This window comes from Thermothelomyces heterothallicus, assembly GCF_042370625.1.
Source record: "Thermothelomyces heterothallicus CBS 202.75 unplaced genomic scaffold P884_scaffold_1, whole genome shotgun sequence".
Taxonomy (NCBI): domain Eukaryota; kingdom Fungi; phylum Ascomycota; class Sordariomycetes; order Sordariales; family Chaetomiaceae; genus Thermothelomyces; species Thermothelomyces heterothallicus.
In genome coordinates this window covers 2,797,928-2,824,373 of record NW_027192562.1, presented here as the reverse complement: position 1 = coordinate 2,824,373, position 26,446 = coordinate 2,797,928, and the positions used below count along the sequence as shown (strand labels likewise).

Here is a 26,446-nt window from a genome sequence, read left to right as displayed (position 1 = left end):
GATTCGCGCGAGGGCATGACTTGGCGTTTGGGGGGCTGCGGGTTTTCTATACAGGGTGGTCATACGTATCACTACCGGTATATGCTGGATTCTTTGTTGTTTATTCCTTTTTTTTTGGGGGGGGGGGGGGGGGGGGGGGGGGGGGGGAGAGGGGGGGAGGCGCTTGGGCTGCCACCCTAGCATTGACTGTTTCTTCTTCGTCTTCTCTTATTCCCCTTCCCCCTCGCCTGGGAGTTGGCGAGATTTGGTTTGGAAGGCGGTCTCGGGTAACGAACCTTTTACAGGACGGTGACTGGGGAGACAATGGATAGCTTGATCCAGCCAGGCAAAGAAGAATGATATAGTTAGGTCCAATGAAGCATCATCACAGATACTTTGTTGTCCGGGGCTGGTATCTGGTTGGGTCCTCGATGTGGCCCATCCCGGATATTTACACTAACTGTAACCCTGGGGGTGTGATGGGGCATTCCCCATGCATGCCGTCCCTGGACAAATGCCCCAATGGGCTCGGTATTCGACAAGCAATAGATGTACTGTACATACCCGGCCTCGATCTGCTCCATTGCGGGCGGGGGCATGATGTTACATCCCTTTCCCAACAAACGGTACATTCGCTTGCTGTCTTTACCATGTGCGGATCTCGGCGGGTTAATTATCACTTTGGAAATGGTGCAATTCACCCGCGGCATGAGCGAGGATCAAGCCGATCCCGAATCTGGGGTCGAATGGAACCCCAGGCGCAAAGTGGACACATACACATGTAGTGTCCAGAGGATGGATGTAAGTCAACCATGTAATCGCTCTGCTCCTGCAGGCTCTCAATCCGTCGACTACTTTCCTTTCATTCACGGCGATACTGTTGGTCTCCTGGCTTGCACTTCCTACAAAACAAACTTTCGAACCCTTTCCATGATTATATTACTCTCTTCATAACCAGGCAGAGCAGTACACTGTGCCCAGGTTCCAGAAGGGACCTAAACGGTCTGTCGCTGCTTGCGGAGTAGTAAGTAAACACGCCGTTCCTTGAGAGCTCATCGATTAACAAAAAAGACCTTCACTCTCCTTGTCGGCTTCCATCCAACGCTCCAACTATCCATACATACATAGCCAGACGCCGGTCTCAAGATTATCTCGGACTCTTAACAGCGTCCGGGGAAGTTCCCTTCTCCCTCGTTCCATCTCGCAACTAAAAGGTGGCGGCAATCATCACCTTTGAACTTCTCACGAGCCTCTTCGTCACTTCACTCCTGCTTTATTCAGCATCTAGACGGACGGCATGGTCTCCGTGCGGGATCCTCTCATTGCCCCTCCAAACAGAGTCAAAGAGAACAACAACGGCAACGCCGACCCTCCCCGGGACTCAGGATCAGCCGACGACGAAACGGCCCGGCTGCTGGCCGCCTGGCAGATCAGCCCCGAGACCCACGACCACATCCTCCGCACCCGCATCCTCCCGGCCGAGCTCGACCCCTTCCTCCCCGAGGTAATCGGGGGCAAGAGCACCCGGCCGCGGGCGATCCTGATCCTGGGCCAGACGGGCGCCGGCAAAACCCACTTCGCCCCGCGCCTCCTCTCGGCTCTCCGCCAACAGCAACAAGAACAAGGAGGAGGAGGAGAGAGTCTACCATCAGACTGGGACCGTTCTCCTCGAGATGACACCAGCACCAGCCGACAGCGACCGCAACGACGGCAGGGACGGGCGGCGGCAGGGGGGAAAGAAGAAGGGGGGCCGATCCTGCACCTGATCGCGGACACGTACAAGCGGTACCACCCGCACTACGCGGCGTGCCTGGCGTCGGCGCGGCACGCGGACCTGGCCTCGCGGGTGGCCGGCCCCGCGGCGGCGCGGTGGCTGCTGGCCGTGTGCGAGCGCGCGGCGGACGCCCGGGCCGACCCGGTCGTGGTCGAGGCGGCCGCCCGCCGGCCCGACGAGTTCCGCGCCGTCGCGCGCGCCTTCGCCGCCCGCGACTACGCCGTCCGCGTCGCCGTCCTCGCCGTCCCCGCCGCCCTGAGCCGGCTGGGCATCGCCGTCCGGTTCTGGGAGCGCCTGGAGGCGGGGAAGGAGGGGGAGAGAAGACAGGAGCGGGAGCGGGAGCGGGGAGGAAAAGAAGAAGAAGGAGAAGAAAGGGAAGGGCACGGCGACAGGGGCATGCCGGTTCGGTTCACGCCAAAAGCGGTGCACGACGCCAGTTTCGAAGGCGTCGAGGCCGTCGTGGGCTGGTTAGATGAGGACGGGGAGGCCGGTGCAGACCGAGAGGAGGAGGTGGAGAAGGAGAAGAAGAAGACGAAAAAGAAGAAGGAAGGCGGGGGGGAATTGCTGGACAGGATTGTTATGGTGCGGAGGGGGGGAGAGGTGGTTTACACGAACGAGAGGGCCGAAAACGGGTGGGCGAAGGAGGCCGCGGCACTCGGGGCGCTGAGGAGGGAGCGGGCAAGAGCCTTGACAGACGAGGAGAGGAAGACGGCGGAGGAGGGCATTAGGATGCTCAAGTCCCTGGGAGATCCAAAGGCGGATAGGGAAGTGGAGGGGATCGAAGAGCTCATGGCTGGGTTGGGCATAGGCGACAGGACCGTGTCGGAGATGATGCCGTTCGACGCGGCCGATTTTGTCAAGCCGGCTGATCTAGGGCGAGACGACATTCATCCCTGATTGTTCCGGGCGTATGGGGGGTGTAGTCGGAACTGAGTAAGGGATGCTAGAACATGGTGGTAGACTATGGTCATCAATCGGTTTCCAACAATCCGGCCGGCTCTTTCTCTATGTGCGTTCGGATCCGTTCTATAAATTTCACCGCGGAAATGATTCCTTATGGACGTCCCGTCGCATTCGTTCCGATAGTCTGAGTTGAGTTTCATGTCATAGCATGTACCTGAACTCGGGGTTCAGATCCTGCTCGCGAGGTTAGCAAAGCCTTATCATGATAAACAAGACCGAGCGCCCGGCCAGACTTGCCCCAAGATCCAGCTTCTGGGATTCCGTCAAGTTCAGGTTGTGCACCTGCTTGCTCCGCTTCTTGTTCTCCCACGTGATGGCCGCGGCATACGCAAAACAAGATAGCACGCTGAGGCAGATGAACGAAAGGCAGATGGCATAGCCCTTCCTGTAAAAGGGCGCGTCGCCTTTGACGAACGAATAGGTCGCGATGATACCGCCGATATTACCGAAGCCTGTCACTGTCAGTGCCCGCCGCTCGCGCAGCCACCGGATGGAAAAAAAGGGGAAGGAAACCGAGACGAACCAATTTGCCAGGCGCTCCCGATGGCTCTCCGGTGATGCCCGCCTAGGTTCATGTTGAACCAGCACACAATGATGGGCATGGCCGAGTAGGTACCCATGCAGGTCAAGAACAGGGCCGCATACTGAACCTGCAGGTTATCGTGGACGGAGAGCAGGACGGCGAAGCCCGAGATGGCGATGCAAATGGACCCGATGATGAACAAGAAGCGATGCTTGGCCCAGTCTGACAAGATGGCGACGATCATGGAGAAGCCAAACGAGACGGCCCAGGGAGGGACGGATCGCAGCTGGGTGGTGATAGGATCGTAGTTGTAGCTCTGGATGATGGTGGGCGCGAAGTAGGCGTACGAGTAGGCTGGTACGATGAGGCCGAAGTACATGAAGCCGCCGAGCCAGATCTTGTAGTCGGACATGACGTCTTTGACGTCTCTGAGCTTGATCTTGCGCTCGGCACCACTCGCGCCCTGCGAGGCGCGCAGCCGGGCCTTGACGTACTCGCGCTCGTCGTCACGGAGCCAGGTCTGTCGCGTAGGTCAGCACACCGAGTCACTCCCAACTCTCTCTCTCTCTCTCTCTCTCTCTCTCTCTCTCGCCGGTCGGGGGTTCCCTGTTCGCTACTGGCAGACGAGAAAATCGCCGACGTACCGCCTGTTCCGGGAAGGAAGGGAAGGTGAAGAGGAAGATGACGCCCAAGACGACGGTGAAGCAGCCCTCGAGAAGGAAGATCCAGCGCCATCCCCGGTAGTTCCGGATGTGGTCCATCTTCCCGATCGCCGAGGCCAAGAGGCCGCCAAAGGCGCCGGCCAGCGAGGTGGAGGAGAAGAAGAGGGAGAAGCGCTTCTGGGCCTCGGCACGACGGTACCAACTGCCAATCAGGTAGAAGCACCCGGGGAACAGGACGCACTCGAAAGCGCCCAGGAAGAAGCGGGTAGCGAGAAGGCCGCTGTAGTTCTGGACCAGGCCCTGGAAGACGGTGACGGCGCCAAAGCCGATGCAGCAGATGGACAGCCAGACGCGGGGGGTGAAGTGTTTGAGCAGGATGTTGGACGGGATCTCGAAGACGATGTAGGGGACGAAGAAGATGGTTAGTGCCGTGTTGTACTCGACGCCGCCCATGTGAAGCTCCTCCTCGAGGCCGAAGGCGCGGGCGTTGCCGATATTGACGCGGTCGAGGAAGGCCATGAGGTAGAGCACCGAGACGAAGGGGATGATGTACGCGTCAATCTTGGTCGTGATCCGGCGCTCCGTGGTGTGGGGCGGGCAGACGACCTCCTCCGAGCCCGGGGCCGAGTCGTAATGACGGGCCGCATCGCCACCGACAGCGACGTTGCCGGCCGCCGGATATTTGGTGTCCTCCTCGTCCGATGCTGGCGTTCGTGTTAGTCATGTTCCGGTTACGGCAGATGCACACTTCCGGAATGTTCCCCGACGGAGATGGACGAGTGAACGCACGATGCTTGAGCTCCGACATGGCGGCGAGTTCGGGCGTTTCCGCGGGCTGGCAAACTCGATCCAGCAATGCTCGTTGACACGCTTCCGCGCGGGTTTGTCGGGACGAGGCCGAGGCGGGGGAGAATTGGCAAGCTACGGCGCAAGGCGAGCGTAGGAAGGGAAAGGAAAGGAAAGGAAAGAGTGAATTGACAAGGGGCGGGAAGAAAAACCGGTACCAATCTGCACAATTGATAGGAAGTGCAGATCGTTGGTACCACGCAGATCAGAAGGAGCGCCGACACGCCTCGACAAAACGCCATCGGAATTTTTATACACCCCCCATCCGAGGTAACACCGGATGTACGGAGTATTCCGTATACTACGGCGGGCTGCCTGCGTTGTGCGGCCGAGCTGGGGTTTCCCCATGAACCATGATGCTATGTACGGATTACCTCCGCACGTACCGAGTCCTCTTTGGCTTTCTGGATGGCCAGGAACCGGAATCGGGGGTGCTGACCGGAAGCACCTTCCAAAATAAGGTTTGCGACCAAGGGTTCTGTAGCATCGTGAGTGGATGGCCTCCACGGCTTCTCCACCGGCTCCGCGTTCTGGGCACTGGGGTAAGAACCCACCCCCCGCATTGGCAGCGTATTGGACCCACTATATGCCCTAAATTCCGCACTGCATCGCGCATCTGTTTTGCGTGATTGGTGCGTGCGGGACACGTGTATTCCGCACTCCAGCATGCATTCACTTGGACCTTGTGAGCAAGTGCATACGGAGTGCACTACCGGTCTGAAACTGGTCTGTTGTCCAGCGCAGTGTATATATGGTGAACTACAACGAGATGGACTTGAGGCCAGCCTCGTGAATCAAGAGAACCAGGTACCTGCGGGTATGTACGTGCATACATAATCCGTACATACCTATCCGTAGGTACATACTACATACTCCATTCATGGCAGGTGTCGAGAAAGAGCCCAAGTCCATGCGTCCTACTGGTCCAGCCCAATTACGGTATCGGGAGCTGTTCCAAGCTTCTAGAAAACGAAACGACAACCTCATCTTCACGGGCTAACTGGAGAACACTGAACGACAAAAGTCGGTCCGTCCATACATCCGCCGTCTCTGGCAGGGAAATCTTAACACTCACCTCCACCGTCATTATGTTTCGTCTGATCACCAAAAAAAACCCCCGCCCCTCCAACCTTCCTTTTTTTTTCTTTCTTCTTGACTCTAGACATGAACCCTGCCGTGTCCTTTGCCACCCCCAGGTCGAGACGCGCATGAGAAAAAAAAAAGATCTATATATCATGGAATGCTTAGCTGGCAACTCAGAGAAGCTTTAAAAAGGGCCCTCCGCGCTAATTCTACCTCCAAGCCTCGCAAGCCGAATGTATAATATGGACGCCGGTTGACAGGAGGTCGAGTACGGCCTCGGGCTCTGCACGCTTCCCCGGAAGGGCTCAAGGTTGTTCTTGGAACTGGTGCGCAGCTCTGCATCTCGCCTCGTTTGCCTCTTGCCATCTTGGCCTTCCCTCGCCGACATCAGCATCCAGCGATGGTACTCGTTCGACGAGTGAGGACTGGATTGGACCACGGTCCGGTGCAACGCGCAGACAGTGCCATGATGCGGACCTGCACAGAGTGGCTTGCAGAGGGAGAGAGTACTCGGATATCTCGCCAACCACCCGGTCATCCAGGATCAAAAAGGGGGTCCGCGAGTGGACCAGTCTCCGCAAAAAGAGCACGGAGGAATCGTGACATCGCGGCCAATGAAGACAGTCTTGGTTGGCGCCGCTCCTCACCTCCGGGCTTGTCTTCTCAACTCCACAAAGTGGACCGACGCAAGACGCCATTTACGATACACCAAATCCCAGGTTTTGCATTTCTAGCGCGTCAACCCTTCTTCATCCCCCTTGTTCCATCATGAGGACTGCCCGACTCGGTCTTGGGCAACATCGCGGGACCTCGACACCCCCGCGCGAAACTCGTCGACCTTCGTGGACGACAAACTGAACGCGCTTCAGGCTCAATGTCCCGGCAATGTCGGACCCGAACCACTCTTGACTCTTTCCCCACTCTCCATCATCATCTACGCATACCTGGCCATCGTTGGATATCTAGTTCGTCCACGTCACGGTAGCGTCGAAGCTCTGGCGCAGGATCACACGTACCCTACCCATCAATGCCTGAGGGGTTGGTGATATGTCGGAACGCCTCCTGCTCGCTCGAAACCTGACCTACCCTGGGCCCTTGTGGAGTACGGATTACAGCGTCTCCGTTGCCAGTGTTTGTATGCATATCACAACACACTGCAAGCTCTGGGCCCGATGCGGCCGATCTCGGTGTGGTATACCCGAGAGGTACGGAATATGCCGAGCGGGGAAATAAGCGGGTGCTCCGATGCTGCGCGCCCCAGCAGTTTGCGTGGCTGCATTGGCAGTCTGGAATTTTTTTAAAAAACGTGAATGGTGACGGTTTTCGTCCCGAGCCTTGTTTGGATTTCTTCTTTCTTTGCACTCCAATGCGATGAGAAAGCGGCATCCATGATGCGCGTGAAGAGAACGCTACAATCCGGCCCAAAATCGCCGTGGGACGGAGGCCAAAAGTCGGATCCAGTGATTTCAGGCGCCCCGAGCTAGTGTAGTGTACCTGACCGGAGCTCCTGGTCACACGTGGCCATTCCAATCGGTCGGCATCGTGGGGAAATGGGCCGGCTTGCGGCGGTATTGGAACAGACGCTATCCCGCCTCGAGCATGGCGCACAGGTGGTGTCCATACGGAATAACTTAGTCGAATCTATACCCGATTTGTGAAGAAACTATTCCGTATATAATACCTTTTTTTGCGCGCACACAGTACATAACGTTACATCCAAAAGGACTTCCTTCATACCTTATATAGGTGTGGTTATTTCATTTGAAAGGTTATACATTTTTTATTCATACTATGAAATAGGTGTACCAAGCTTGACTGATTACATCTCTTATTTCAATTTGACTTAAAGGACTTAATTGTCTCTTCAATTGATGCGTAGTTAAACCGATCATTTAAAATAATGAATAGTGTTAGACATTTACCCCAGTCAGGAACCGGCGTTTCGAAAACAGGCACCAAGAACAGAGGGTCCTTGTACGTAAGGTACCTAACTCATTATTACTGTGAGCATCCGGAACGCCAGTTGGGAGCATAATCGCGCATCCAGTTAAGGTTCATGTATTGTATTCTAATAATGCACTGCCATGCCTCTTGCCGCCCGATGAGAACAGACGCTCAGAACAAGCCTTCTCGCATCCTCTCCTGTGAAACGTTGATACCAACAGAATAATCACCCAGGACGAACCTCCACCAACAACAAGGGCACAGGTAACAGGAACAGCAACAACGGGGGAATCTTTTTCTTGGTCGATCAACCCTACCCTAACCCTCTCCCAACCCAAGAGAGCCAAGAGAGCCAAAAGAAGAGCGGAAACAATCAACAACCCACATCCGGGTAACCCGCAGTAGCCAGACGGATCCAGCACATCCAGAGCCAAACCGACCACTTCTGCCCCTGTCTTACTTTCCCCAGTCTCCACGAATGCCGTTGAATGGCTCTGGCTGGTTCGCAGGCATGTATGCGGGATATCTACTGCTAACCCGGTCCTTCAGAATGCTCAATGCGAGTTTTTCTTTATTTTGCTTGGAGGAAATAAAAGAGAAGAAGAAGAAGAAGAAGCAAGAGGAAGAGGAAGAATAAGAAGAGGAAGAAGAAGATGGATGAAGAAGAAAAGGATACACTAAAGGCGTGTCTGAATCATTCGTAACGGCGTTGAACTCGTTGGCGGTATGTCATCTCTGAGGAAGTATCCGAGAAAATGATTACTATTGCGCCTTTGGCTCCTGAGGCTGCTGCGACTGCGGCGGTGGAGGGGTCGTTGCCGTTGTTGTTATTGTTGTTGTTGTTGTTGTTGTTGTTGTCGTCGTCGTCGTCAACGGCTGAGGCGGTGGTGGTTGGGTGTGAGATTGCGATGTCTGATTCGGAATCGGTGCGGCTTCTCCTGACTGCGGCGGCGCCGGCGGCTTGGCCTCTACCGGCTGCGGCACCGGCTGCGGCACCGGCTGTTTCTCCTCTTCAGTCCGTTTCAGATCTAGACTCTTGCCATGTGACGACAGGAGGCTGGAACCGATCGACACAGCCCGTTCCCCCGCGGGCGGCGATTTGTTCCGCCGCTGTTCGACATTCTCCTTGTGCTCGCGGTACTTGTTCTTGATCCAGCTCGAGATCTTGTTGGACTCGTCCTTGCTCTCCTTGCTGGATACCTCGGTCAGTGGAGCCTCTGTGTTGATAGTGGTGCGGTCCGAGGTGTCGCCAGCCGTGCTATGCCCGGGCTTCCCGGAACTGTTAACAGATGTGCCACTGGCGCTGGCTGTTGCATTCGATCCGATCGGGGGCTGCGCAGCGAGCGGAGGATAAGACGGTGGTGAAGCGTCCTCTTTCTTGCGAGACAGTCGCCAGCGCCGCTTCTTCTCCTTCTCGTTGGGCGTGTCTGGAACGGGCGCCTCAGCCGGGGGGGCTACTGGCTCATCCACTTGGTCGAGATCTGAAGTCTCGTTAAAGGAGCTGTGCAGTGAGGTTGGAGGCGACTTCTTGTGCTGGAGTGGTAACTGGGCGCTGCTGGGGTGAAGGGTGTCGGCGTTGGCGTATCCAGAATGCGAAGTATCGGCGTTGGTGCCGCCGAGGGTGACGTTACCGGGACTGGGGTGAGCACCGGCAGTGCTCACCTCCGGGCGGCCCGACTCGGCGCTTCCGGAACTGGCTCGGGAGTTCGGATCAGTGTCAGACTTGACGTTGTTGGGAACGGCGTGAGAGGGTCTTGGTGTCAGATCCGAGGACGTGTCAGCTGGTTGCGTTGTCGCAGACTCTTCGGCACCAGCAATGGGCCGTACTGCCTCCAGAGGGTTCGCTGTCTCGGCATTGGGAGAGGCCGTTGCTGAATGGGAAAGCGAAGCGGTTGAGCTGTGGGCACTAGGGTTCGCGCTGCCCGGTATCCTCTTTTTCCTCAGCTTGTTAGGCTGGCGTCCGTCGCTCTCACTGGAAGCCATCCTCTGGAACAAAGTGGGCAGTTTCCGTTCCTTGGACGGAGTCGTGGCGTCAGGGGTGGGAGGCTCGAGCAGTTTGTCCTGGCTTTTGGCGCCAGGAATGGCCAGGCTAGGCTGTGAACTGGACGGCGCTGTCGGTGCTGAAGCTGACGGTTCTGTTTCCTCCGGAGGAGTGGCAATCTCCTCCACAAGCCCGGGCGGAGATTCCACGGTAGTTGCGGGTGCTGCGACCGGCGTCAAGGGACCGACATGTGGCTCGTTCCGAGAAGCGAACCTCCCGGACTGCAACGCTGGTGATTTCTTGGCCGGGAGGGTGTTGCTCCGCGCCAGTCCGGCTGTCGGGGTGGTTGCCAACGCCGGGCTGGCGGGGCTCGGGCAGCCGTTAGAGTGGAAGGACCGCCTCGACGAGGTCGACTTGTTCCTCCGAATTGACCCTTCCTTGGCGACACTCTCGGGCCCGACGCTGCCAGTCGAGGCAGACCGAACAAGGCCCGTCTTGGTGTTCGGCGTGGATGGGGCGTTGATCACTGGCGTACCTTTCTGGACTTCTTCCACTGTCTTTTCGTCGGCGGCCGTGCCTTGCATCCCAATGAGAAAGTGATCTTGGTTCTCGATGAGGAAGATAATGACGCATTGATTGAGCCGATACTCCTCCGGCGCCATGGCGTGGGCGGGATGGGAGAGCATGCCGGGCTGGAAGATGGCGGCCAGGTTCTGAGACGTCATGCGGTTCTGGTCCGACTTGGCTGCGAACACGGCAAGCAAGTCCAGGATGTAAAGGAGAAGCTGGCGGTTGAGAGGCGGCAACTCTGTGATCAGGCGCTGGTATTTGGCGATGGCAGCGTCCATGTCGAAGCCCTCGACTAGCTGCGGCCCTTCCGCTTCCCCATTTCCGGGCTTCGTTGCGCCCCGGAGTGGTTCCCGGAACTTCTCGTAAAGATCCAGAGGTACCACCGGCTCAGGGAGATCGTTGAGATAGCGGCGGAGGACGTTGGCAGCGTCGTGGACTGTGTACCCATCCCAGACCAGTCCTTTGCCGTACCTGTCAGGAGAGTCGAAAATGTTCTTGAGCTCCTTGATCCGCTTCTCGGAGCCGCTCAGGCGAAAGATTCCCTCGATCTCGGTCGCTTCGCAATCCGTCAGTACGCATCTAGGCGTGAAGCGGATGAGGGGGTTGGACATGTGTACGAACCCCTCTCTTTCAGAAACACGCCGCACTTTGCAACAACGATCGGGACATAGCCGTAAATGTAACTCTTGCCGTCTTCGTCCACAAGCGAGATGGCGACATTTGCGTAGGTGATGCTCTGGCGTAGGGGGACGCCGAAGATTCCTTGGGGCCGAGGTTCTGCGACAATCAGTTTAGCTCTGGCCGAACGGGACTTGCGACGCAGTGCACAAGGGCATCTCCTGGATCGCCAGGCCACAAGACTGGAAAGCGCGCCCAACTTGGGCGGCACCGGCGGCCTTCTTGGTGACGACGGAGACGGCGGGGGGCTCATGCTCGCACTTGCTTGATGAGCCGCGCGCCTTTCTTCGGCTGGGACGATGTTGTGAAGCAGTGACGTGGCGGGTGGCAGACGATTGTAGTCGCCGTGCACATCCTCTGCAAAGATGGTGGCTTTCCTTTGGGGCTGGGTTCTTGGAAACGGTATAGGAGGCGGGGTGGCTGTACCCTGTGACTCTTGATGCTTCGAGGGGAGCTTAAAGCCTTTCCACCACGACTTCAAATCGCGCTTGCTGGGCGGAGACAGAGCGGACTGTGCTTGAGAAGCGGCGATCGTGTTGGGAGTGTTCGGGATAGCCGGGGCGTTCGGTCGCGGTTGTTGTTGTTGTTGCTGTTGCTGTTGCTGTTGCTGCTGCTGCTGCTGCTGCTGCTGCTGTTGTTGTTGTTGTTGTTGTTGCGGCGGCGGCGGCGGCTGCTGCTGCTGCGACGCAGGCTGTTGTTGGGACATGAGTGCCTGAACTCCGGGCGTCATGGCTGGGACGGCGCGACGGGGGGCGCGAGAAGGAATGCCACTGCGCTGGGCAGTCTGTTGCTGTGTTTCGGCGCCGCCAGGTTCAGGGATCTAGATCGATCGGATCGAGACGCTGCATAAACGAATGCGGGAGGACAGAATGAGCGAGCAGGGGAAGGAGCACGTGGGTGATCCCCGAAGTGATAAGTATATGCGCCGGGCGCAGGCGGGCGATGATTTCTGCGACGCGATGCGGCGCGTGCCCGGCTGAGACCCGGGTTCTGGTGCTCCGGGCGCTGCGAGAAATCGCGGAGTCTGGGGAGCTGGAATCGCTTGGCTCGCCTGGCACGCCTGGCCACTTCCGAAAGCTCGACAGTATTTCGTAGCGGCTTGAATGAGAGACACGGTCGGCCGACTCGATGGAGCTGGCGATGGGTGTAGCTCTACCTGGTCGAGGTTTTTTTTCCTGACAAAACCGCGTCCGTGTCAGGCGATTGCAGGTTTGATTAGATGAGGCTCGTCCAGTGTGTGACGACAGCTGGAGAGAAGAGGGACAGCTGCTCGCTTTTCAAAAGCCTGGGGGGGGTGGAGGGAATGGGGCAGCAGCGACAGGGGTACCGACGATGGCCGTGAAGGGTGTAGTACTGTTTAGAGCTACTCTCCGCACTGTATCATTAGCGGCAGTAAGCCCTCTCCGCTCCGTTGTTTCGTTAGTCACAGCCGCGGTACAGAAGTCTTTGATGGACACTTCCAACCACGGAGCATTTGAGGCCAGATGCAGGCTGGCTTAACAATGAGAAGAGCAAGTTTGGGTTTTGTTGCCGCGCTGCTCGTTCAACTAACTTGTCAGAAATACAGCAGCCTCACGCTCTCAACGTGTGTGTGTGTGTGTGTACTGTATTCACCCACAGCCCAAGCAATCGGCTCCCTGCTATTCGACGTATATACACTACCTGCCTACCTGCCTATCTTACCTCTCGACCAGCCAACCTTGGCTTGATACTTGAAAAAGCCGAAGGAGCCTGTTGCTTATAACCTGATTTCTGTGATGATGACCAATCCCCAGGGCTAGTATATCGACGATCAGGGTAAGACTCTTGCTTAGAGCATGCTTGGGTACTCCGTAGTGCTTCGCGTGCGCGCACGTGAAGGTTCGGATATAGCCCGCGCCATGGTCTCGCGTTTCAACCTTGGCCAAACGACCACGGCGGCCTTCGCGAATGAGGTGTGTTCCCCGCAACAGGCCGCAGTTTTCAAACTTGACACGCTCATTTTTGTGAAAATTAACTCCTGCAAGGAACCTCTTTCGGGGGCCGCTGTGCCTTCCGAGAATCTGTCATGTTTGCCCGTACGGATTACTTAGTATCGTATTGTATATATGTACTGTACATACATCCGTTAGGTACTTGATAGCTCAGCATGAACGACTCCGCCAGTTTTAATAGGGTGGTCCTCTTGACAGTGCAATGTAGCCCGTCATGTTTGTTGCCGCGATGGAGTGCAAACACAAAGACAGCAATCAGCCTGAGGTGGCGTAGGATGACGGCGGGCTCTTCCGTCACGTCATTGCCTCTCGCTTCATCTGTGCGACTGCAATCTCGGGGAGGGGAACCTGAGGTCTGGACGGGTTAGTTGGGGCTCTGCTCGGGAGAGAGGCGTGGACCAGTTAAGCGCTGCTGCCGCCGGCAGGGGCACCTGGCAGACGCGAGAGACTGGAGCGCATTTACCGGGAGGTAGGGAGGTAGGGAGGTAGGTCCCTGATTACCAGGTTTGTATGTTTGTCCGGCGAAATACGCAGCGGGATGCAACAACAGCAAAACGCTCTTTGGTAACCTTTCAATTTCGGGGGCTTTCCCGCGCGCACAGACGAAGCTAAGTGTGCGCTCGACGTACGTCCGTATTTTTAACTTCCTGCATGATTTTGAATCGAGACCAGCTCGAATCCCACAGACTCGCGCAGAGGATTGAATGGCGTTATTGTACACACCTCGGTGCAGTAGGGACCGGAGCACGCCGGACCCTAACCTCAAATCAAATAAATTCTTTCTGAGCCGTGAAGCTAGCATCAACACTGGCTCGCCGGTTTGAGCCGACGCGCAAAGAACAAGATTTCAGCCTCACCATCAAGGTCAGAACTGGCAAAAGAAAGATCATAACTCACCGACAGCACAGTCGCTGGCCCTCTTCCAACTCCCCTTCCCCCGTCGCGCATGCCGTATTAGCCGTAGTAGTCTAGGAGAGTTCTCGAGGTGGCCAGCTTCTTTAGGCTGGAGCACGGCCCGCTTTGCTGCATTTAACGGCCGTGGAGCCCGCGTCATCAATGGATGGAGGCTGAAGAGCAGCTCGTATAGGTGGTTCTGTTGGTGTGTAGTCTTCGGGTAGCAGAAGCGTCTGACTCCAGCTCTCAAAGCTTTCGCCGTCAGCCGTCACCGTCTTGAATCCTGTCACCGAGCATTGGAGCCCTGCGGCATCCTGCTGACGCTGCAGATGCCGCGAAAATGAGCAAAAGACAATCAGGAATCAAGAACTGACATCTCCGAGCTTCCTTGCAAGGGACTTTGGCAGACTCTACAAGAACGAAACAAGAGGCCATTGAGGGGAATTGGAATTCGTGAACCCTTCATCCGGGGTCGAAAAGTCCTGGGTGATCGACATGTACGCTCTCCCCTAACAAGCTCCTGTGTCGATTTTAGCGACGGTGCCGTGCCTGTTCCACTCTCTACAGGACCTGTTTTAACAATTGATGAGAGCACTGCTATATATAGCTGCTGTAGCGTTGGTGTCTCCCTCTATAGACTGACAAGCAAGAAGACAGGCTTGTGATGTTCATTCAAGCTGGTTCAAGCGCGTTGCCCTGGTAGTATTCTGCCTTCTCAGCTTGGATGTGAAGCTTCTCGCGCGGACAGGTAATTGGCGAGGCCTAAGATTCGGAGGAGACGCTGATTTAAATGAGCATCCTCGTACATTAACCTTTGGGCCTCCTAGCCATAGCCAGATTGTTTGCATGCCTATCCGTAAACCAGTTCATATTTTGGAAGAGTAGGTACTGAAACAGATATCACATGTTTCGTCGTGCGCGCAACACGCTTGGCTCGTTTCCTTTCGATTGAGACAAGCGGGCCCCGGAGCGAAGCCTGGATGCATGTGAGCGGCCTGTTTCTCCGACTCATCGGGTTTCTGGCCACTGCATTCCATTCGGAGCTCAACCAGGGACAGGACTCCATCAATGATTCCCGTAATAGTCCATTGTAACGGTGCGAACAGCGTAGCCCACACTCGCTCGCGTGGTCGGTCTTGTTGTGTCCACTACACAGTCCACCAACGTTAGTGTATTTCGTGGTGTTCTCTGCTCGAGCATCTCTTAGGGCTGGTCCTCGAAGCTGTGGGGAGGATATTTTGGGCGATTTGGGACGATTCAAACCAGGACCCCTGCCACTAGGTGGTAAGGTGCTACCTAAGAAAGGTTAGATCCGCACATGGAAAAACGCTGAATTCGCCCGTCTTACAAGTTTGGCATGAATACTCTTGCTCCACTACGGAGCATTTTTTTCTATTTCAAGTGACAGCCAGGGGTGGGTTGCCTCTTGCCCCGAATTTTGGGTAGACGGAACGCTCGGCGCTACCCGCGTAAGGGACCTTCCGCAATCGCCATCACCTTTAACCTTCTGCATCACCGAGGGTTCGAGCCAAGACCGTGGATCCCGGAGGCGTAACAGAGATGTACAATCCCGCATTCATCAAAGCAGCGGATTCGGCACTTGCAGCGTGTCCAGCGGCCAGCGGCCAATGGGGCCTTGGCGGGATGGGTGGACAAGATCTAACTTTAGGAGCGCGACTTGGATCGCTCGACGCTGGACCTCGGCGATCCTCAGGCGGGCTCCGCCGTGATCAACACAACTGGGGGAGTGCCACTGGAGGGAGATTGTGAGGTCGCAGGCGAGCAATGCGGCGGAGTAAGCACGGCCATGATTATGGAAACCTAAACCCCGAGCTCGAAAACTCTACTTGGGATGTCGAAGGCTGCCAGAGTATAATAAAATCCATCACAGGTCGCCCTCCTCCTCGTCTTGTCCATCCCAGAAGTTCAAGTCAGCCCCAATACACCCTCCTCCTCTCGACTTCCGGTAATCGCCATCTTCTTCCCTGACCCGTGCTTGCCCAACCCAACCCGCCATCATGCAGCTCAACACTTTGGCCCTGACGCTGGCTGCGGCCGTCTCCTCGGTCGCCGCCTACCCCATCACCGGGGACGACGTCAACTGCCGCACCGGCCCCGGCACCAGCTTCAAGTCGGTCAAGACGTACCCGAAGGGCACCGATGTCAAGCTCAGCTGCCAGACGTACGGCGAGGTGATTTTCGGAAACTCCATCTGGGACAAGACCCAGGACGGCTGCTATGTCTCGGATTACTACGTCAAGACGGGCACCAACGACATGGTCACCGGGGAGTGCCCCGACAACGGCAACGGCAACGGCGGCTCCGTCTACCAGGGCAAGATCAACCGCACCGAGATCATCTCGCGCGCCGAGTACTGGACCAAGCAGAACGTGCCCTACTCGATGGAGAAGACGTACCCGGACCCGCAGGGCCGCTACTACCGCACCGACTGCTCCGGCCTCGTGTCCATGGCCCTCCACGCCATGGCCCCCGGCTACAGCACCGTCACCCTGCCCCAGATCGCCGTGGCCATCTCGTGGGACGACCTCAAGGCCGGCGACTTCATTGGCACTCTGGGGGCTGGCACCGGCGGCTCCGGCGGCCACGTCACCGTCTTCCAGTCCTGGGTCGACGACGCCCACACGCAGTACTGGTCGCTCGAGTGCGCCAACAAGGAGAAGGGCTGCCTCCGCCAGAAGCGCAACATCAAGTGGAAGGTGGGCAGCAACACCGCCAAGCCCTACCGCTACACCAAGGTCATCAACTAAACGAGCCCTCGTTCGCTGGGAGATATTGATTGGGGAGCTATTGCTTGCTTGTACATGATTTGGATTCGTGTTTTAGAAACATTATCGGGCGGGTATTTTCGTTTTTTTTTTTAAGTTTGAGAATTTACCTGTTTACTATTTGAACTTTTGTTGTCCCCTTTGCGGCGCGCTTGTTTGTTTATACCGAGACCTTTTTGATTGACAAAATAACGAGGAGTGCTCTACAGCGCCCACTTCGCCAGCGGCCTTGCCGAAAGTGCGGTAACCGCATGGCATTGAGAGGCTGTCACGTAAGGAGAGCCTCACACTAAGTGCTTCTGATACCTCCCTGGGTTTGGGAAAATCCCGGACCCTACGCCGGACAGGCATGCTCATTTCTCTTCACCAATGACTGGTCGCATCCCCTCCACTCGGGAGAGATTGGACCGACCGAGCATGTTGTTGATTGACCCCCCACCCCATTTGGTCCTAGACCAGCGACGTCCAAGACGCAACGCGGATGATTTTGACGACGTGCAAGGAAGACTTGAATTCGCCCCTCCGCAATGTGCTGGAGTTTTAATTAAAAAAAAATAAAAATCTACAGTCAAAGAATCGACGTGTCCGGGAGCAGCGCGTTCCGCCACTTCATGGCCGAGTGCTCGTTGGCCCACTTCAGCACCGCGTCGTAGTCCTTGCACTCGTGCTCCGAGCCCTCGCCCGGCCCGGCCCCGGTCTTGCCCTCGAGCGTCGTGTCGGCCGAGCACATGATGCCCTGGCGGAGGTAGTTGAAGCAGTGCGCCGTGTGGTGGGCGACCTCCTCGGTCAGGTTGAAGCCGGCGTACCCCCGCTGCCAGTGCTCGGCCAGGTAGGAGAGGCAGTGGAGCTGGTGGAAGACGGTCATCATGTACCCCGGCCCGTCGTTGTGCCGGTCCAGCGCGACCGTGTACGGCTCCGGCAGGTCGTAGCGGCTGGCGTCCTTGACGACGACGTAACCCCGGCTCTCTGGCGACGCTGGTCAGCAGGCACTGCCTTCTACTAAGGAGCATACCTCGTCTCGCTGTGGAAGGAGGAGGTCTCGCCATACCTGAGCTCAACCCGATCCAGTTGTGGAGACTGCGGAGAGTCTCCGTCTCGTTATACCACATATCCTCCCGGGCGTACTTGGGATCGTTCCGGAACGTGTATATCCTGCGAGGGACTGGAGCAAGAACAGCATGTGTTTAGCAGCTGCGTCGGGAGCGGGGGAAGATGCTGGAAGCACCTACACTGAGGGACCGGCGTCCGCCTCAGAGTCTCGCGGCTGACGACAAAGGGCTTGGCGACGAGCAGATATGCTATCGTGCCAGCCATGGCGATGTCCAGAAACAGCCTCGACCACCATACGACGCCCCTTTTCCGGGGACCGCTTGCGCCGCGCCCCTGGACTTCCGGCCCAAACTCGGCCGAGACATCGTCGCTAGAGGGGGCCTTTGGGAGAAACGTCTGCTCCTCCTCGCCCGCCTCGTGTTCTTTGGTAGTCATGTCCTAGGGGGTAGTGCAAATCCTCCCTCCCTCTCTGTGCGTCTTTCTCTCGTCCACTCCACGGAATCCGTGTTTCTTTTTCTTTTTCTTTTTCTTTTTTTTTTTCGTTGGTTGACCGGAGAGCCACAGTTTACCTGGGCGACCCGAGTTGGCTTCAGTCGTCACTGAGCCGACGAGTCCACCATTGCAGAGAGAAGGGTTCCAAAGTTGCTCGGGGGTGGTCGATCATACAAGCAACGAGCGCCACTACGGCCTCATTTAGCCGGCGAGAGTTCCATAGCAGATCCGGGGCGGGTTACATCGGTTCGGTAGAAGGCTGCCGCCTGCGAATCAGGTTAGCGCGGCTTGATGGGATGCTCACAACGGAAACGGAACGGCTAATATACACGCTACTTCTAGACATGTATGTATGTAATCCGTACATGTCCGCAGCTCGTGGTGTGATGTAATGTACGCAAGGATCAGGTTTCGGTTCGTCAAATAGTTGCGGGTGCGTTTACGGAGGAAGAACGAATGGTCATCGGGAGATTGGCGCAGTTGGGTGCCTGAGGTATGATGACCTTATCTCCCCCTAGCCGATGCAGAAGAGTCACGGTGATATTTGTGAGGGTCGCCCTTGACTTCTGATATGCCATGCGGCAATCCTCTTCTAAGCCGAGTTTGAGAATAGCCAAAATGGAAGGCCAAGACGTAAACAGAAAGCCAAATTGCAGCAATAGTGTACTTGGCGAATCCTCCTTGTCATCCGTACCTGGTATCGTACTTCGTGTACACAGTAATCCGTAAGGTACAGTATTAATCTGTACATACCCCACATACCCTACTAACGGTACCTGCCCTCGCAGCAAGCAATCCCGTACGGATTACGGACGTACGAAGTACACTGGTGTAGTTATGTGTGATATCAGGGTGTGGGGAATAACTACAACAACTGGATTTCCTGGAGAACGCCCGGTTGTTCGGCCAAGCTTCGGGTAGCGCACGGGCCAGTCGCCCCGTCGGCCCAAAGCAATTTTCTTATCGCGATAACCACACTAGCTGAAAGCATCTTGGGGACTATCGTCAACATCATCATCGGTCGGTTAAGCAGCCATCGCAAAGAAACCTTGTACTCAATTACGAGCCCGCACATCACAACCGACCACCCCTCATTTACAAATACTCCAGCGCCATGGATACAGGGTAAGCTCTTTCATATACCCCGACCATGCCGCGAATGATGCGTTTGTTAACGGGACGACTCTTCCCTCTAGCCTCACAGCATCCGAGCAGCGCGAGCTCGAGACCCGCCTGCAAAAGCGCCAAGTCAAGGAGTTCATGACCGTACGATTCCCTTCCCCCCCTTCCCCCCCCCCCCCCCCCCCCCCCCCCCCCCCCCCCCCCCCCCCCCCCCCAAATAACCCGAGAACTGGGCTGGCTAACGCGGGTCGTCCTGGTGTGTTGCGCGTCCCAGGTCTTCGGCAACCTCGTTGACAACTGCTTCAACGCGTGCGTCGACGACTTCACCTCCAAGGCGCTCTCGGGCCGCGAGTCGGGCTGCATCAGCCGCTGCGTGACCAAGTCCATGACGACCCAGACCCGTCTGGGCGAGCGCTTCGCCGAGCTCAATGCCGCCATGACGGCCGAGATGCAGAAGCGGTAAATTTTTCTTCTTGTTCTCTGCGCTCGCGCGCGCGTACTCGCACTTGTGGCACGCCATCAGGGGCTGCGACATGGATAATCGGGGCTATCGGATAGGCGGAGCGGGTCAGTGAGGGATGGGGGAGAATCAAGACGAATCGAGTAATCTCCGCTCAAGAAGAGATCGGAGGCTCCAGAGGTTGTTGTCTTTGGGGTGTCGGGGTTGAGCGTTGTACCATTATCATACTACATACAATGCATGGCGGCGCCGGAAGCCACGCGGAACGAGGTCAGCTGGGATATATATGGATAGACAATGGCTGGTGGGTGCTGTCGGTGTAGCATTACGAGGAATCTTCGGCCTTTGGGATGAATGTCCTCGCCCCGATCACATAGCGAGCGCACTTTGCCATGCAGTCGCACACGCATTCTTGACAAAAACCACATAATCCGTACGGTTCCAGGCAGGTGTGACGCAGAAAAAGATGGCATGACACCTTTTATTCAGCCGTTGTTGACAAGGTGGAAAAGAAGAAAACAAACATTAAGGACATGACCAACGCCCCTGTGCCATTGCTCATCCTTACTGCCATCACTCGCTACCATAGTAATGACGAACAACTACTCCTCTTCCTCTGCCAAGACATCTCGAATCCCTTCCAACAACCCGACCGCCTTCTCCTCCAGCTTCGTCTCGCACCCGCTCCCCTCGCTAGCCTTCATCCCCCTCCACTCTGTCTCCCTGGGGTTCAACGGCAGCAGTCTCTCCCGGAGCACTTTCCGGCTGGCCAGCCAAAACTCAACGTTCTCCAACACCGCGCCCGAATCCCAAACCACCTCGGGGATGTCCCGCGCATTGCCCGCCCTCAGCGCCGCCAGCACCCGCGTGAGCAGCGCCAGCGAGTGCACCTCGGACAGGGCGACGAGCGCGACGAAGTAGTGCGGGCCGGTGCCGGGGGCGTCGCGCGACGAGAGCGGCACGGTGCGACTCAGTCCCGGCGCCTCGAGGCGGTCGACCGACGAGCGGAGGAGGTTCGGGAACTGGTTGAGCACGAAGGCGACCTCCGGGGCGATGGTCGCCCCCAGGGCGCCCAGGATGTTGAGCAGCAAAGGCAGGATGCCCTTGGCCCAGATGGCGTAGCAGCGGGCGGCCCCGGCATTGTCGGTGAAGGGTGAGACGCTGGCGCGGCGCATGAAGCCGGCGAGGTTGGCCGAGGTCAAATGGCCGAGGAGGCCGTCGCAGGCGAGCTGCTCGGCGAGGGCGGGCAGGGCGGAGAGCTCGAGGAGGAGGAGCAGGGCGAGCTCGCCGTAGATGGGGTCCCCTTTCTCGGCGAGGCGATCAGACCAGGAGAAGAGCGAGGTGGCAACCTGCAGGACGTTGTGAGATGACATGATGTTGAGCACTTGGAGTTGACATTGTTCGATGCCCGGGACGCTCAGGCACGCCTGAAGGATGGCGGTGATCAAGGCGAGGTCTTCGGGAGTGGTCGCTGCATCCGGCTCGTGGACGAGAGCGGCGAGGTTGCGGAACGACCTGGCGACGACGCGGTCGAGGGTCGTGAGGACTAACTGTGAGACCGCGACCGGGCTTTCGGCGGTGGGTTTTTGTGGAGCAGCGTTGTTGGAATGCTTGGTCCCGCGAAGGACGACGAAGAGGACCTTGAGGAGGGTGCGGAAGTACGAGATCTGGTCTTTGCTCCAGGGATTGTCGACACCGTTGATGGTGGCGGACACCAACGAGAGAAGCTGGCTGATGTCCTTGGGGAGAAGTGAGTAGTCTGCGAGCCGCTGGAGTAGCGTCAGCGCCAAGTTTGCCCGCGAGTGGGCAAGGACCACAAAGATGTTCTCCGGCGGCTGTGGCCGTTGGTTTGCCTCCAAGCATTGCTCAGCAACCTGCAACATCTGCCTTGCGACGGATTGGTGCTTCGGGAGCAGACAGATGCTGAGCTCTAAAAGCAGGTACTCCCAAGCATGGAACAGCGCCTGAAGAAAAAAAAAAGTTAGCATACCGCCACCACCATCACCAACAACAACAACAACAACAACAACAACAACCGCCATTCGGTCGTGGAGATCTCGGTCGACTTACAACTTCGGCCTCTACGAGGGACAGATTCAGGTTCGCCGCCTCCATCTCACGCCTGAAACCGTTCTGTCGTGGCCCGGCCCAGCCTGCATCATAGCTGAGCATGGACTCGGCAACGTCCAACGCGTAGTAATACTGGGATCCCAGGTCCCGTGGCACCAAGAGGGTCCTCTTGAAGTCATCCACAGAAAATCCCTGATACTGCTTGGCAAAATTCCTCGAGAAGTTGGCATGCAGCGACGAGTTGTAATCCGACACCGCGACGCCGTCCCGGAGGAAGTAGTCCAAATCATTCACCACCTCGGCGGCAAAAGTCTGCTCCTGGCGCATCTGCCGCAGATGGTACAGCTGCATGGCAAAGGTCTCGGCGATGTAGGCTGCTATCCTCGCTTGGTAGCACGCCTCGGCCGAATTGGCTTTGGACACTACCGCGGGAGCCTTGAGGTCACGGACGTAGGCCCGGAGTTCTTGCAGGAACGTTTTGTCTTTCTGCATGGCAAAGATGGTCCATGGCCAGTAATTTTGCGCTGATGTGAAGAAGTCGAGAACGGCAAGGAGCTCTTGGCTCGAGATATCCTTGATGGCGCGCAGCTTCTCTAACGCGGTCGACAAAACAGAGCCCGCGGTGAGCTGTGAGATCTTGGCCTCGCCCTTGAGTGCCTCCCGCGGCGTTTTGCCCGTGAGCAAGCAGTTTGCCATCCATTGTTGCCGGTTGCGCAAGATGGTCGAGAAAAACCTCCATGTGCTTGCCACTTCGGCTACTCGATCGAACGGTTTGTCTAGCTGCGCAGCAATCTGGATGAAGGAGCGCGATACTTGCGGGCCCAGGTAACCTAGCAGAGACGGAGGCTCACCGCTGCTCTTGCCGGCGCTCTCCACGAGCGCGCTGAGAAGAGAAATAGCCGGTATCCTGAAAGAGTGCCTGATGGCCGGAAGCCGAGCGACAACACATGCCGACTTGAACAGCTGGGTCTGGATGCCTGCTGACGTTTTGTTTAGATAGTCAGCGACTCGCAAGAGGATGGTTGCGAATTCCAAGACCGTAGTCAGTCTTTCCGACACGATCTGGGCTCGCCTCTGATAGATTGTCGTGTCTGGTAGTTGAAAGGCGGCTAGTAGAGTGGCCAGAAGTGGTTGGAATCGCAGCGAACTCGACGAGCTCGAGAGGAAGCTCTCCACGACGTAGTCGGCTGCAGGAGCGAGCGGCCCCGTCAGGCTCCTCGGCGTATCGGTCGATCCCACGCTATGTGTGTAAAACATGAGTTTGTGCATGATACCCACTACGTCCCGGATCATGACGCTGCGGTCCACTTCAGAGGGAAACCTCCACGTGGCGGAATTCTCAAACACGTCGATGCTCGTCTGCGCGATCGAGAGAGTTACCCGAGATACGATCTTGTCCGAAGCCCCGATCCACGGGTTCTCCTCCCCCTTGGCGCGACTGTTGGCGCTGATACCCGACCTCCGTTGCACCGCGCTTGTCTTCGCGCTGTCCACGAGGCTGGAGAACAGCTTCACGGCCGACAAGAGAAGATCGTATCTTTCGGCAAGCATGTCGAGGTTGGCTGTGATCCTCGATAAGCGCCCGGATCGAGTGTCGGTGTTGATGAGCGGGCACCGTGCCATGTATGCCCAAACCCGGCCAGGACACACCGGAAGTGCCGCATGCAAGAACTGAAGGCATGATGACAAGGCGGCAATCTTGGGCCCATCTAAGTCAGCAAGTTCCTCCTCAACCAGACTGTCGAGCGTGTCGCAGACAACGTTCATGATGTCCCTGCCCCGGGATAGCAAGCGGCTAGCCTCGGTCAGTATCCTCAAGCCCCTGTCCGGGTCTGTCTTGGAGGACCTGAGTGTCTCGGCGCGCAGCACCGTCGCTAACAAGGAGATGCCCTCGATAAGCTCATCCGCCGACAGGTACCCCAGCGCGGTGTCGTAGGCACCTGCCATGAGATTCACCTCGAGACGCTTCCCAAAGAGAGCCAGGGTGGAATGTTCGAATTCCAGCTTGGCAACCCTGCCAACGTCGGTAACGAAGCGGCCAAACGTCCCACGGGATATTGTGCACTTCTCTTCTGGCAAGATTCGCCTATTAGACTTGGATGCTGCGTCGAAGAGATCGACATCCTTGGTCAGACGGAACGAGTTTGTGTTCTCCTCCTCAAAGACCAGCTCGTAAGACCTGTCCCACCGCGGGTCCCAGTTCAAAGTCAGGCTCGGGTTCTTCACGAGAAGGCTAGTGATCAGTTCGGAGCTTTCATTGTCCGAGACCAGGGCTGCCGACAGGATGCGGCACATGGAGGCAAAGGGGAGGAATTCGTAGGGAAAGCGATTTCGGGACTGAGAGGCGTATTGCACGTTGAGCGTGTCGTCGGTCAGCATGCGAGTGTAAATTTCAAGGGCGGACTTCTCGTTAGAAGGAGCCTCGGCAGAGATGTCCCAGTACTGGCTACCCCCTGAGAGGATGGAAAGCAAACACGAGACCGGCTCCGCCTGGTAACCCACGTAATGGGCACTCCGTTTCAGGAGGTCCTGGAAGGTCAAGCGAGCGCGGGCGCCTAGAACCGGGCGGAAGGCGGCCAGCTGGCCGCTTCCTAGGCAAACGGCCATGTCGGCCATGAGCTCATAGACCTGACCCCGGCCAGTGGCAATCCGAGCCATGTTTTCCGCCGGCTCGATGTTGCGTTCCAACTGCTGGGAGACGAGGAATACGTCGTACGAAGATGCCTCTATGGAGACAATGCTCCCAGCCGAGTTTCTCCGCTGGCGGCCAGACGGCTCGTATTCCAGTTCAAAGCCAGCCTGCGCCCGCTGATTCTGCAACAAATCGCGCCGCTCAGCGCGCTCCTGGTAACCAACATGCATCTGGTGTAGAATGAGAGACCAGGCGAACACGACAGGCATTGTCGAGATCAAACCGGCGCTAGCAGCGGCTGCAATGGTGGTGTGCATCTGCGCGAGGTTATCGGACGAAGCCAAGTAGGGCTCCTCCTCCTCCAGCAGGTCGACGTCTTGTTCGAGGTATGAGAGGGTTCGGTCGACGTTGAGCAGCTTCAGGGAGATGGCGGCAACCAGACTGTGAAGCGGCATGAGCAGCTCGGCGATGAGCCCATGGCCCCTGGGGACCGGTTCGAAGAACTCGCAGGTGTCCATGAGGGCAAACCACTGAGTCACGAGCGCGGGGGCTGCGAACTGGGAGGCTTTGAGATCCAGGATCTGAAAGATCAGCGACATGGCGTGGATGGCCTCGGTAAGCGCCGTCCTGATCCAGTCGACCTCAAACTGCTCCGTCAGCATCTGGTTGTCCAGAGATTCCGGGGCCATCTGCATCCTGTCGAAGCAGCCCTCGAGAGTGCGAATGTATGTTGGCGCGAGGGCATCCAGTTGGGTTGTGTCGGGCCTCGCCGCATTCTGATCGAAGCCGAATGCGCCCTGCAGGACAGCGTTACGCAAGGGGTCCAGTTCCACGCCGGTACCTGGCGCGCGCGAGTGCAGGAGGAATGCGAGTAGCGCGTCGACGGCAGCCAAAAACGACCGACGTTCAGAAAGGTAGGTAGCAAGTAGGCGCCGGCGACGGGTCGTCTCGCTCTCGAAGTCGGCCCAGGCAGAATCGGCATCAGCGACTGTTGGGACGTTGAGCAGCGCTACGATAGCCGAGGCCTGCGCATCCCCTACACCGGCAGCTTCTTGAACATTGGCGACATCTTGCGTGGACAGCGGCCCGGTGAGGTGGCTGTGGGCGCGTGACTGGTATTCGATGATGACGACGCGGAGGGCGGCAACCTCGTTAATGTTGACGTTTTTGCTCAACCACCGCGCATCGTCCTTGATTGTGTCGAGATTGTAGGGGTCGTTTGGCGAAGGCACGACGTTGATAGCCCCGGTCTTGGTCTCAAAATCGAGCTTGGTCTCATTCGTGGGCGGCGCAAAAGTCTTGGTGGGTTCCCTCAACAACTGGTGGACATATCCGTCGCGGAGGAAGGCCGAGACGGCGGCGCTCTTAAGTCGGTCGCATGCTAGATCTTCGAGAGCGGCGGCGACGAGTCTCCAGGAGCTGCAAGAAAACAGACAGGGTCAGAATACGTATACACGCCAGATATTGCAAAGACGTAGATGGGCAACACACAGGATTATTTTATTGCCGCTTAGACATTCCCCGAGCGGCGGAAAATAGCTTCTATCGGTCAAGGTAGCCATTGGCAACGGTCTCCATCCGGGCCAGGACTGGCCGGTGCTGGAGCGTTCAATTCGAGAACCCGGGGCGCCGTCCAAGGTGTTGCAAAGCAAATAGTGGTGATGGCAGAGCTTGGGCCGCGAGCGAGCGGATTGTCGAACCTCGATTTGGAACCTCTCTTGCACCAACGCGCTCTGCACCGACGCGGGTCTGTCCCAAGCTGGAAAGAGCTCTCTCTGCCAGGCGGTTGCCCAGGAGGCCGCACACGCCCGCTTTTTTCAAGTTTAAGACCCACTTGACGGCTTATCGATAAAAGCTGCAGCTGAGGTTCCACTCTCTGCACTCTCTCTGCGCTCTCTGTGCTCTCTTCATGATTTGTTGCGATGGGCTGCGTATATACAGTACGTCCATAGATACTTACTTTC

General features: G+C 57.2%; 7 protein-coding genes across 7 annotated transcripts; 3 read left to right on the top strand and 4 right to left on the bottom strand.

Annotated features, from left to right (window-relative positions):
- Positions 1 to 901: 901 nt before the first annotated feature.
- On the top strand, positions 902 to 2,650 carry P884DRAFT_326581 (zeta toxin-domain-containing protein; the record flags this gene model as incomplete). Its single annotated transcript, XM_069445481.1, has 2 exons — positions 902 to 1,003; positions 1,051 to 2,650. Exon 2 carries the CDS (start codon positions 1,277 to 1,279, stop codon positions 2,648 to 2,650), a length of 1,374 nt encoding a protein of 457 aa, XP_069302150.1. The 5' UTR covers positions 902 to 1,003; positions 1,051 to 1,276.
- Positions 2,651 to 2,857: 207 nt separating this feature from the next.
- P884DRAFT_274406 (major facilitator superfamily domain-containing protein) lies at positions 2,858 to 4,709 on the bottom strand (the record flags this gene model as incomplete). The annotated part of the gene is made up of 5 exons (XM_069442715.1): positions 2,858 to 2,890; positions 2,954 to 3,168; positions 3,240 to 3,759; positions 3,884 to 4,605; positions 4,691 to 4,709. 5 exons carry the CDS (start codon positions 4,707 to 4,709, stop codon positions 2,858 to 2,860), a joined length of 1,509 nt encoding a protein of 502 aa, XP_069302149.1.
- Positions 4,710 to 8,536: 3,827 nt separating this feature from the next.
- P884DRAFT_266351 (uncharacterized protein) lies at positions 8,537 to 11,733 on the bottom strand (the record flags this gene model as incomplete). Its single annotated transcript, XM_069442023.1, has 2 exons — positions 8,537 to 10,881; positions 10,947 to 11,733. 2 exons carry the CDS (start codon positions 11,731 to 11,733, stop codon positions 8,537 to 8,539), a joined length of 3,132 nt encoding a protein of 1,043 aa, XP_069302148.1.
- A 4,155-nt stretch (positions 11,734 to 15,888) lies between these two features.
- P884DRAFT_296220 (uncharacterized protein) lies at positions 15,889 to 16,638 on the top strand (the record flags this gene model as incomplete). Its single annotated transcript, XM_069444397.1, has 1 exon — positions 15,889 to 16,638. One exon carries the CDS (start codon positions 15,889 to 15,891, stop codon positions 16,636 to 16,638), a length of 750 nt encoding a protein of 249 aa, XP_069302147.1.
- Positions 16,639 to 16,795: 157 nt separating this feature from the next.
- Positions 16,796 to 18,417, bottom strand: P884DRAFT_282095 (uncharacterized protein). The gene is made up of 3 exons (XM_069443579.1): positions 17,886 to 18,417; positions 17,705 to 17,818; positions 16,796 to 17,622 (listed from the first exon to the last, which is right to left on the bottom strand). Exons 1-3 carry the CDS (start codon positions 18,139 to 18,141, stop codon positions 17,225 to 17,227), a joined length of 768 nt encoding a protein of 255 aa, XP_069302146.1. The 5' UTR covers positions 18,142 to 18,417; the 3' UTR covers positions 16,796 to 17,224.
- An 895-nt stretch (positions 18,418 to 19,312) lies between these two features.
- P884DRAFT_296218 (Tim10/DDP family zinc finger-domain-containing protein) lies at positions 19,313 to 19,783 on the top strand (the record flags this gene model as incomplete). The annotated part of the gene is made up of 3 exons (XM_069444396.1): positions 19,313 to 19,323; positions 19,395 to 19,464; positions 19,595 to 19,783. 3 exons carry the CDS (start codon positions 19,313 to 19,315, stop codon positions 19,781 to 19,783), a joined length of 270 nt encoding a protein of 89 aa, XP_069302145.1.
- A 484-nt stretch (positions 19,784 to 20,267) lies between these two features.
- On the bottom strand, positions 20,268 to 26,203 carry P884DRAFT_235249 (nucleoporin subcomplex protein binding to Pom34-domain-containing protein). Its single transcript, XM_069439945.1, has 3 exons — positions 25,974 to 26,203; positions 21,851 to 25,901; positions 20,268 to 21,744 (listed from the first exon to the last, which is right to left on the bottom strand). The coding sequence occupies exons 1-3, from the start codon at positions 26,042 to 26,044 to the stop codon at positions 20,383 to 20,385; spliced, it is 5,484 nt and encodes a 1,827-aa protein (XP_069302144.1). The 5' UTR covers positions 26,045 to 26,203; the 3' UTR covers positions 20,268 to 20,382.
- Between the last annotated feature and the right edge of the window lie 243 nt (positions 26,204 to 26,446).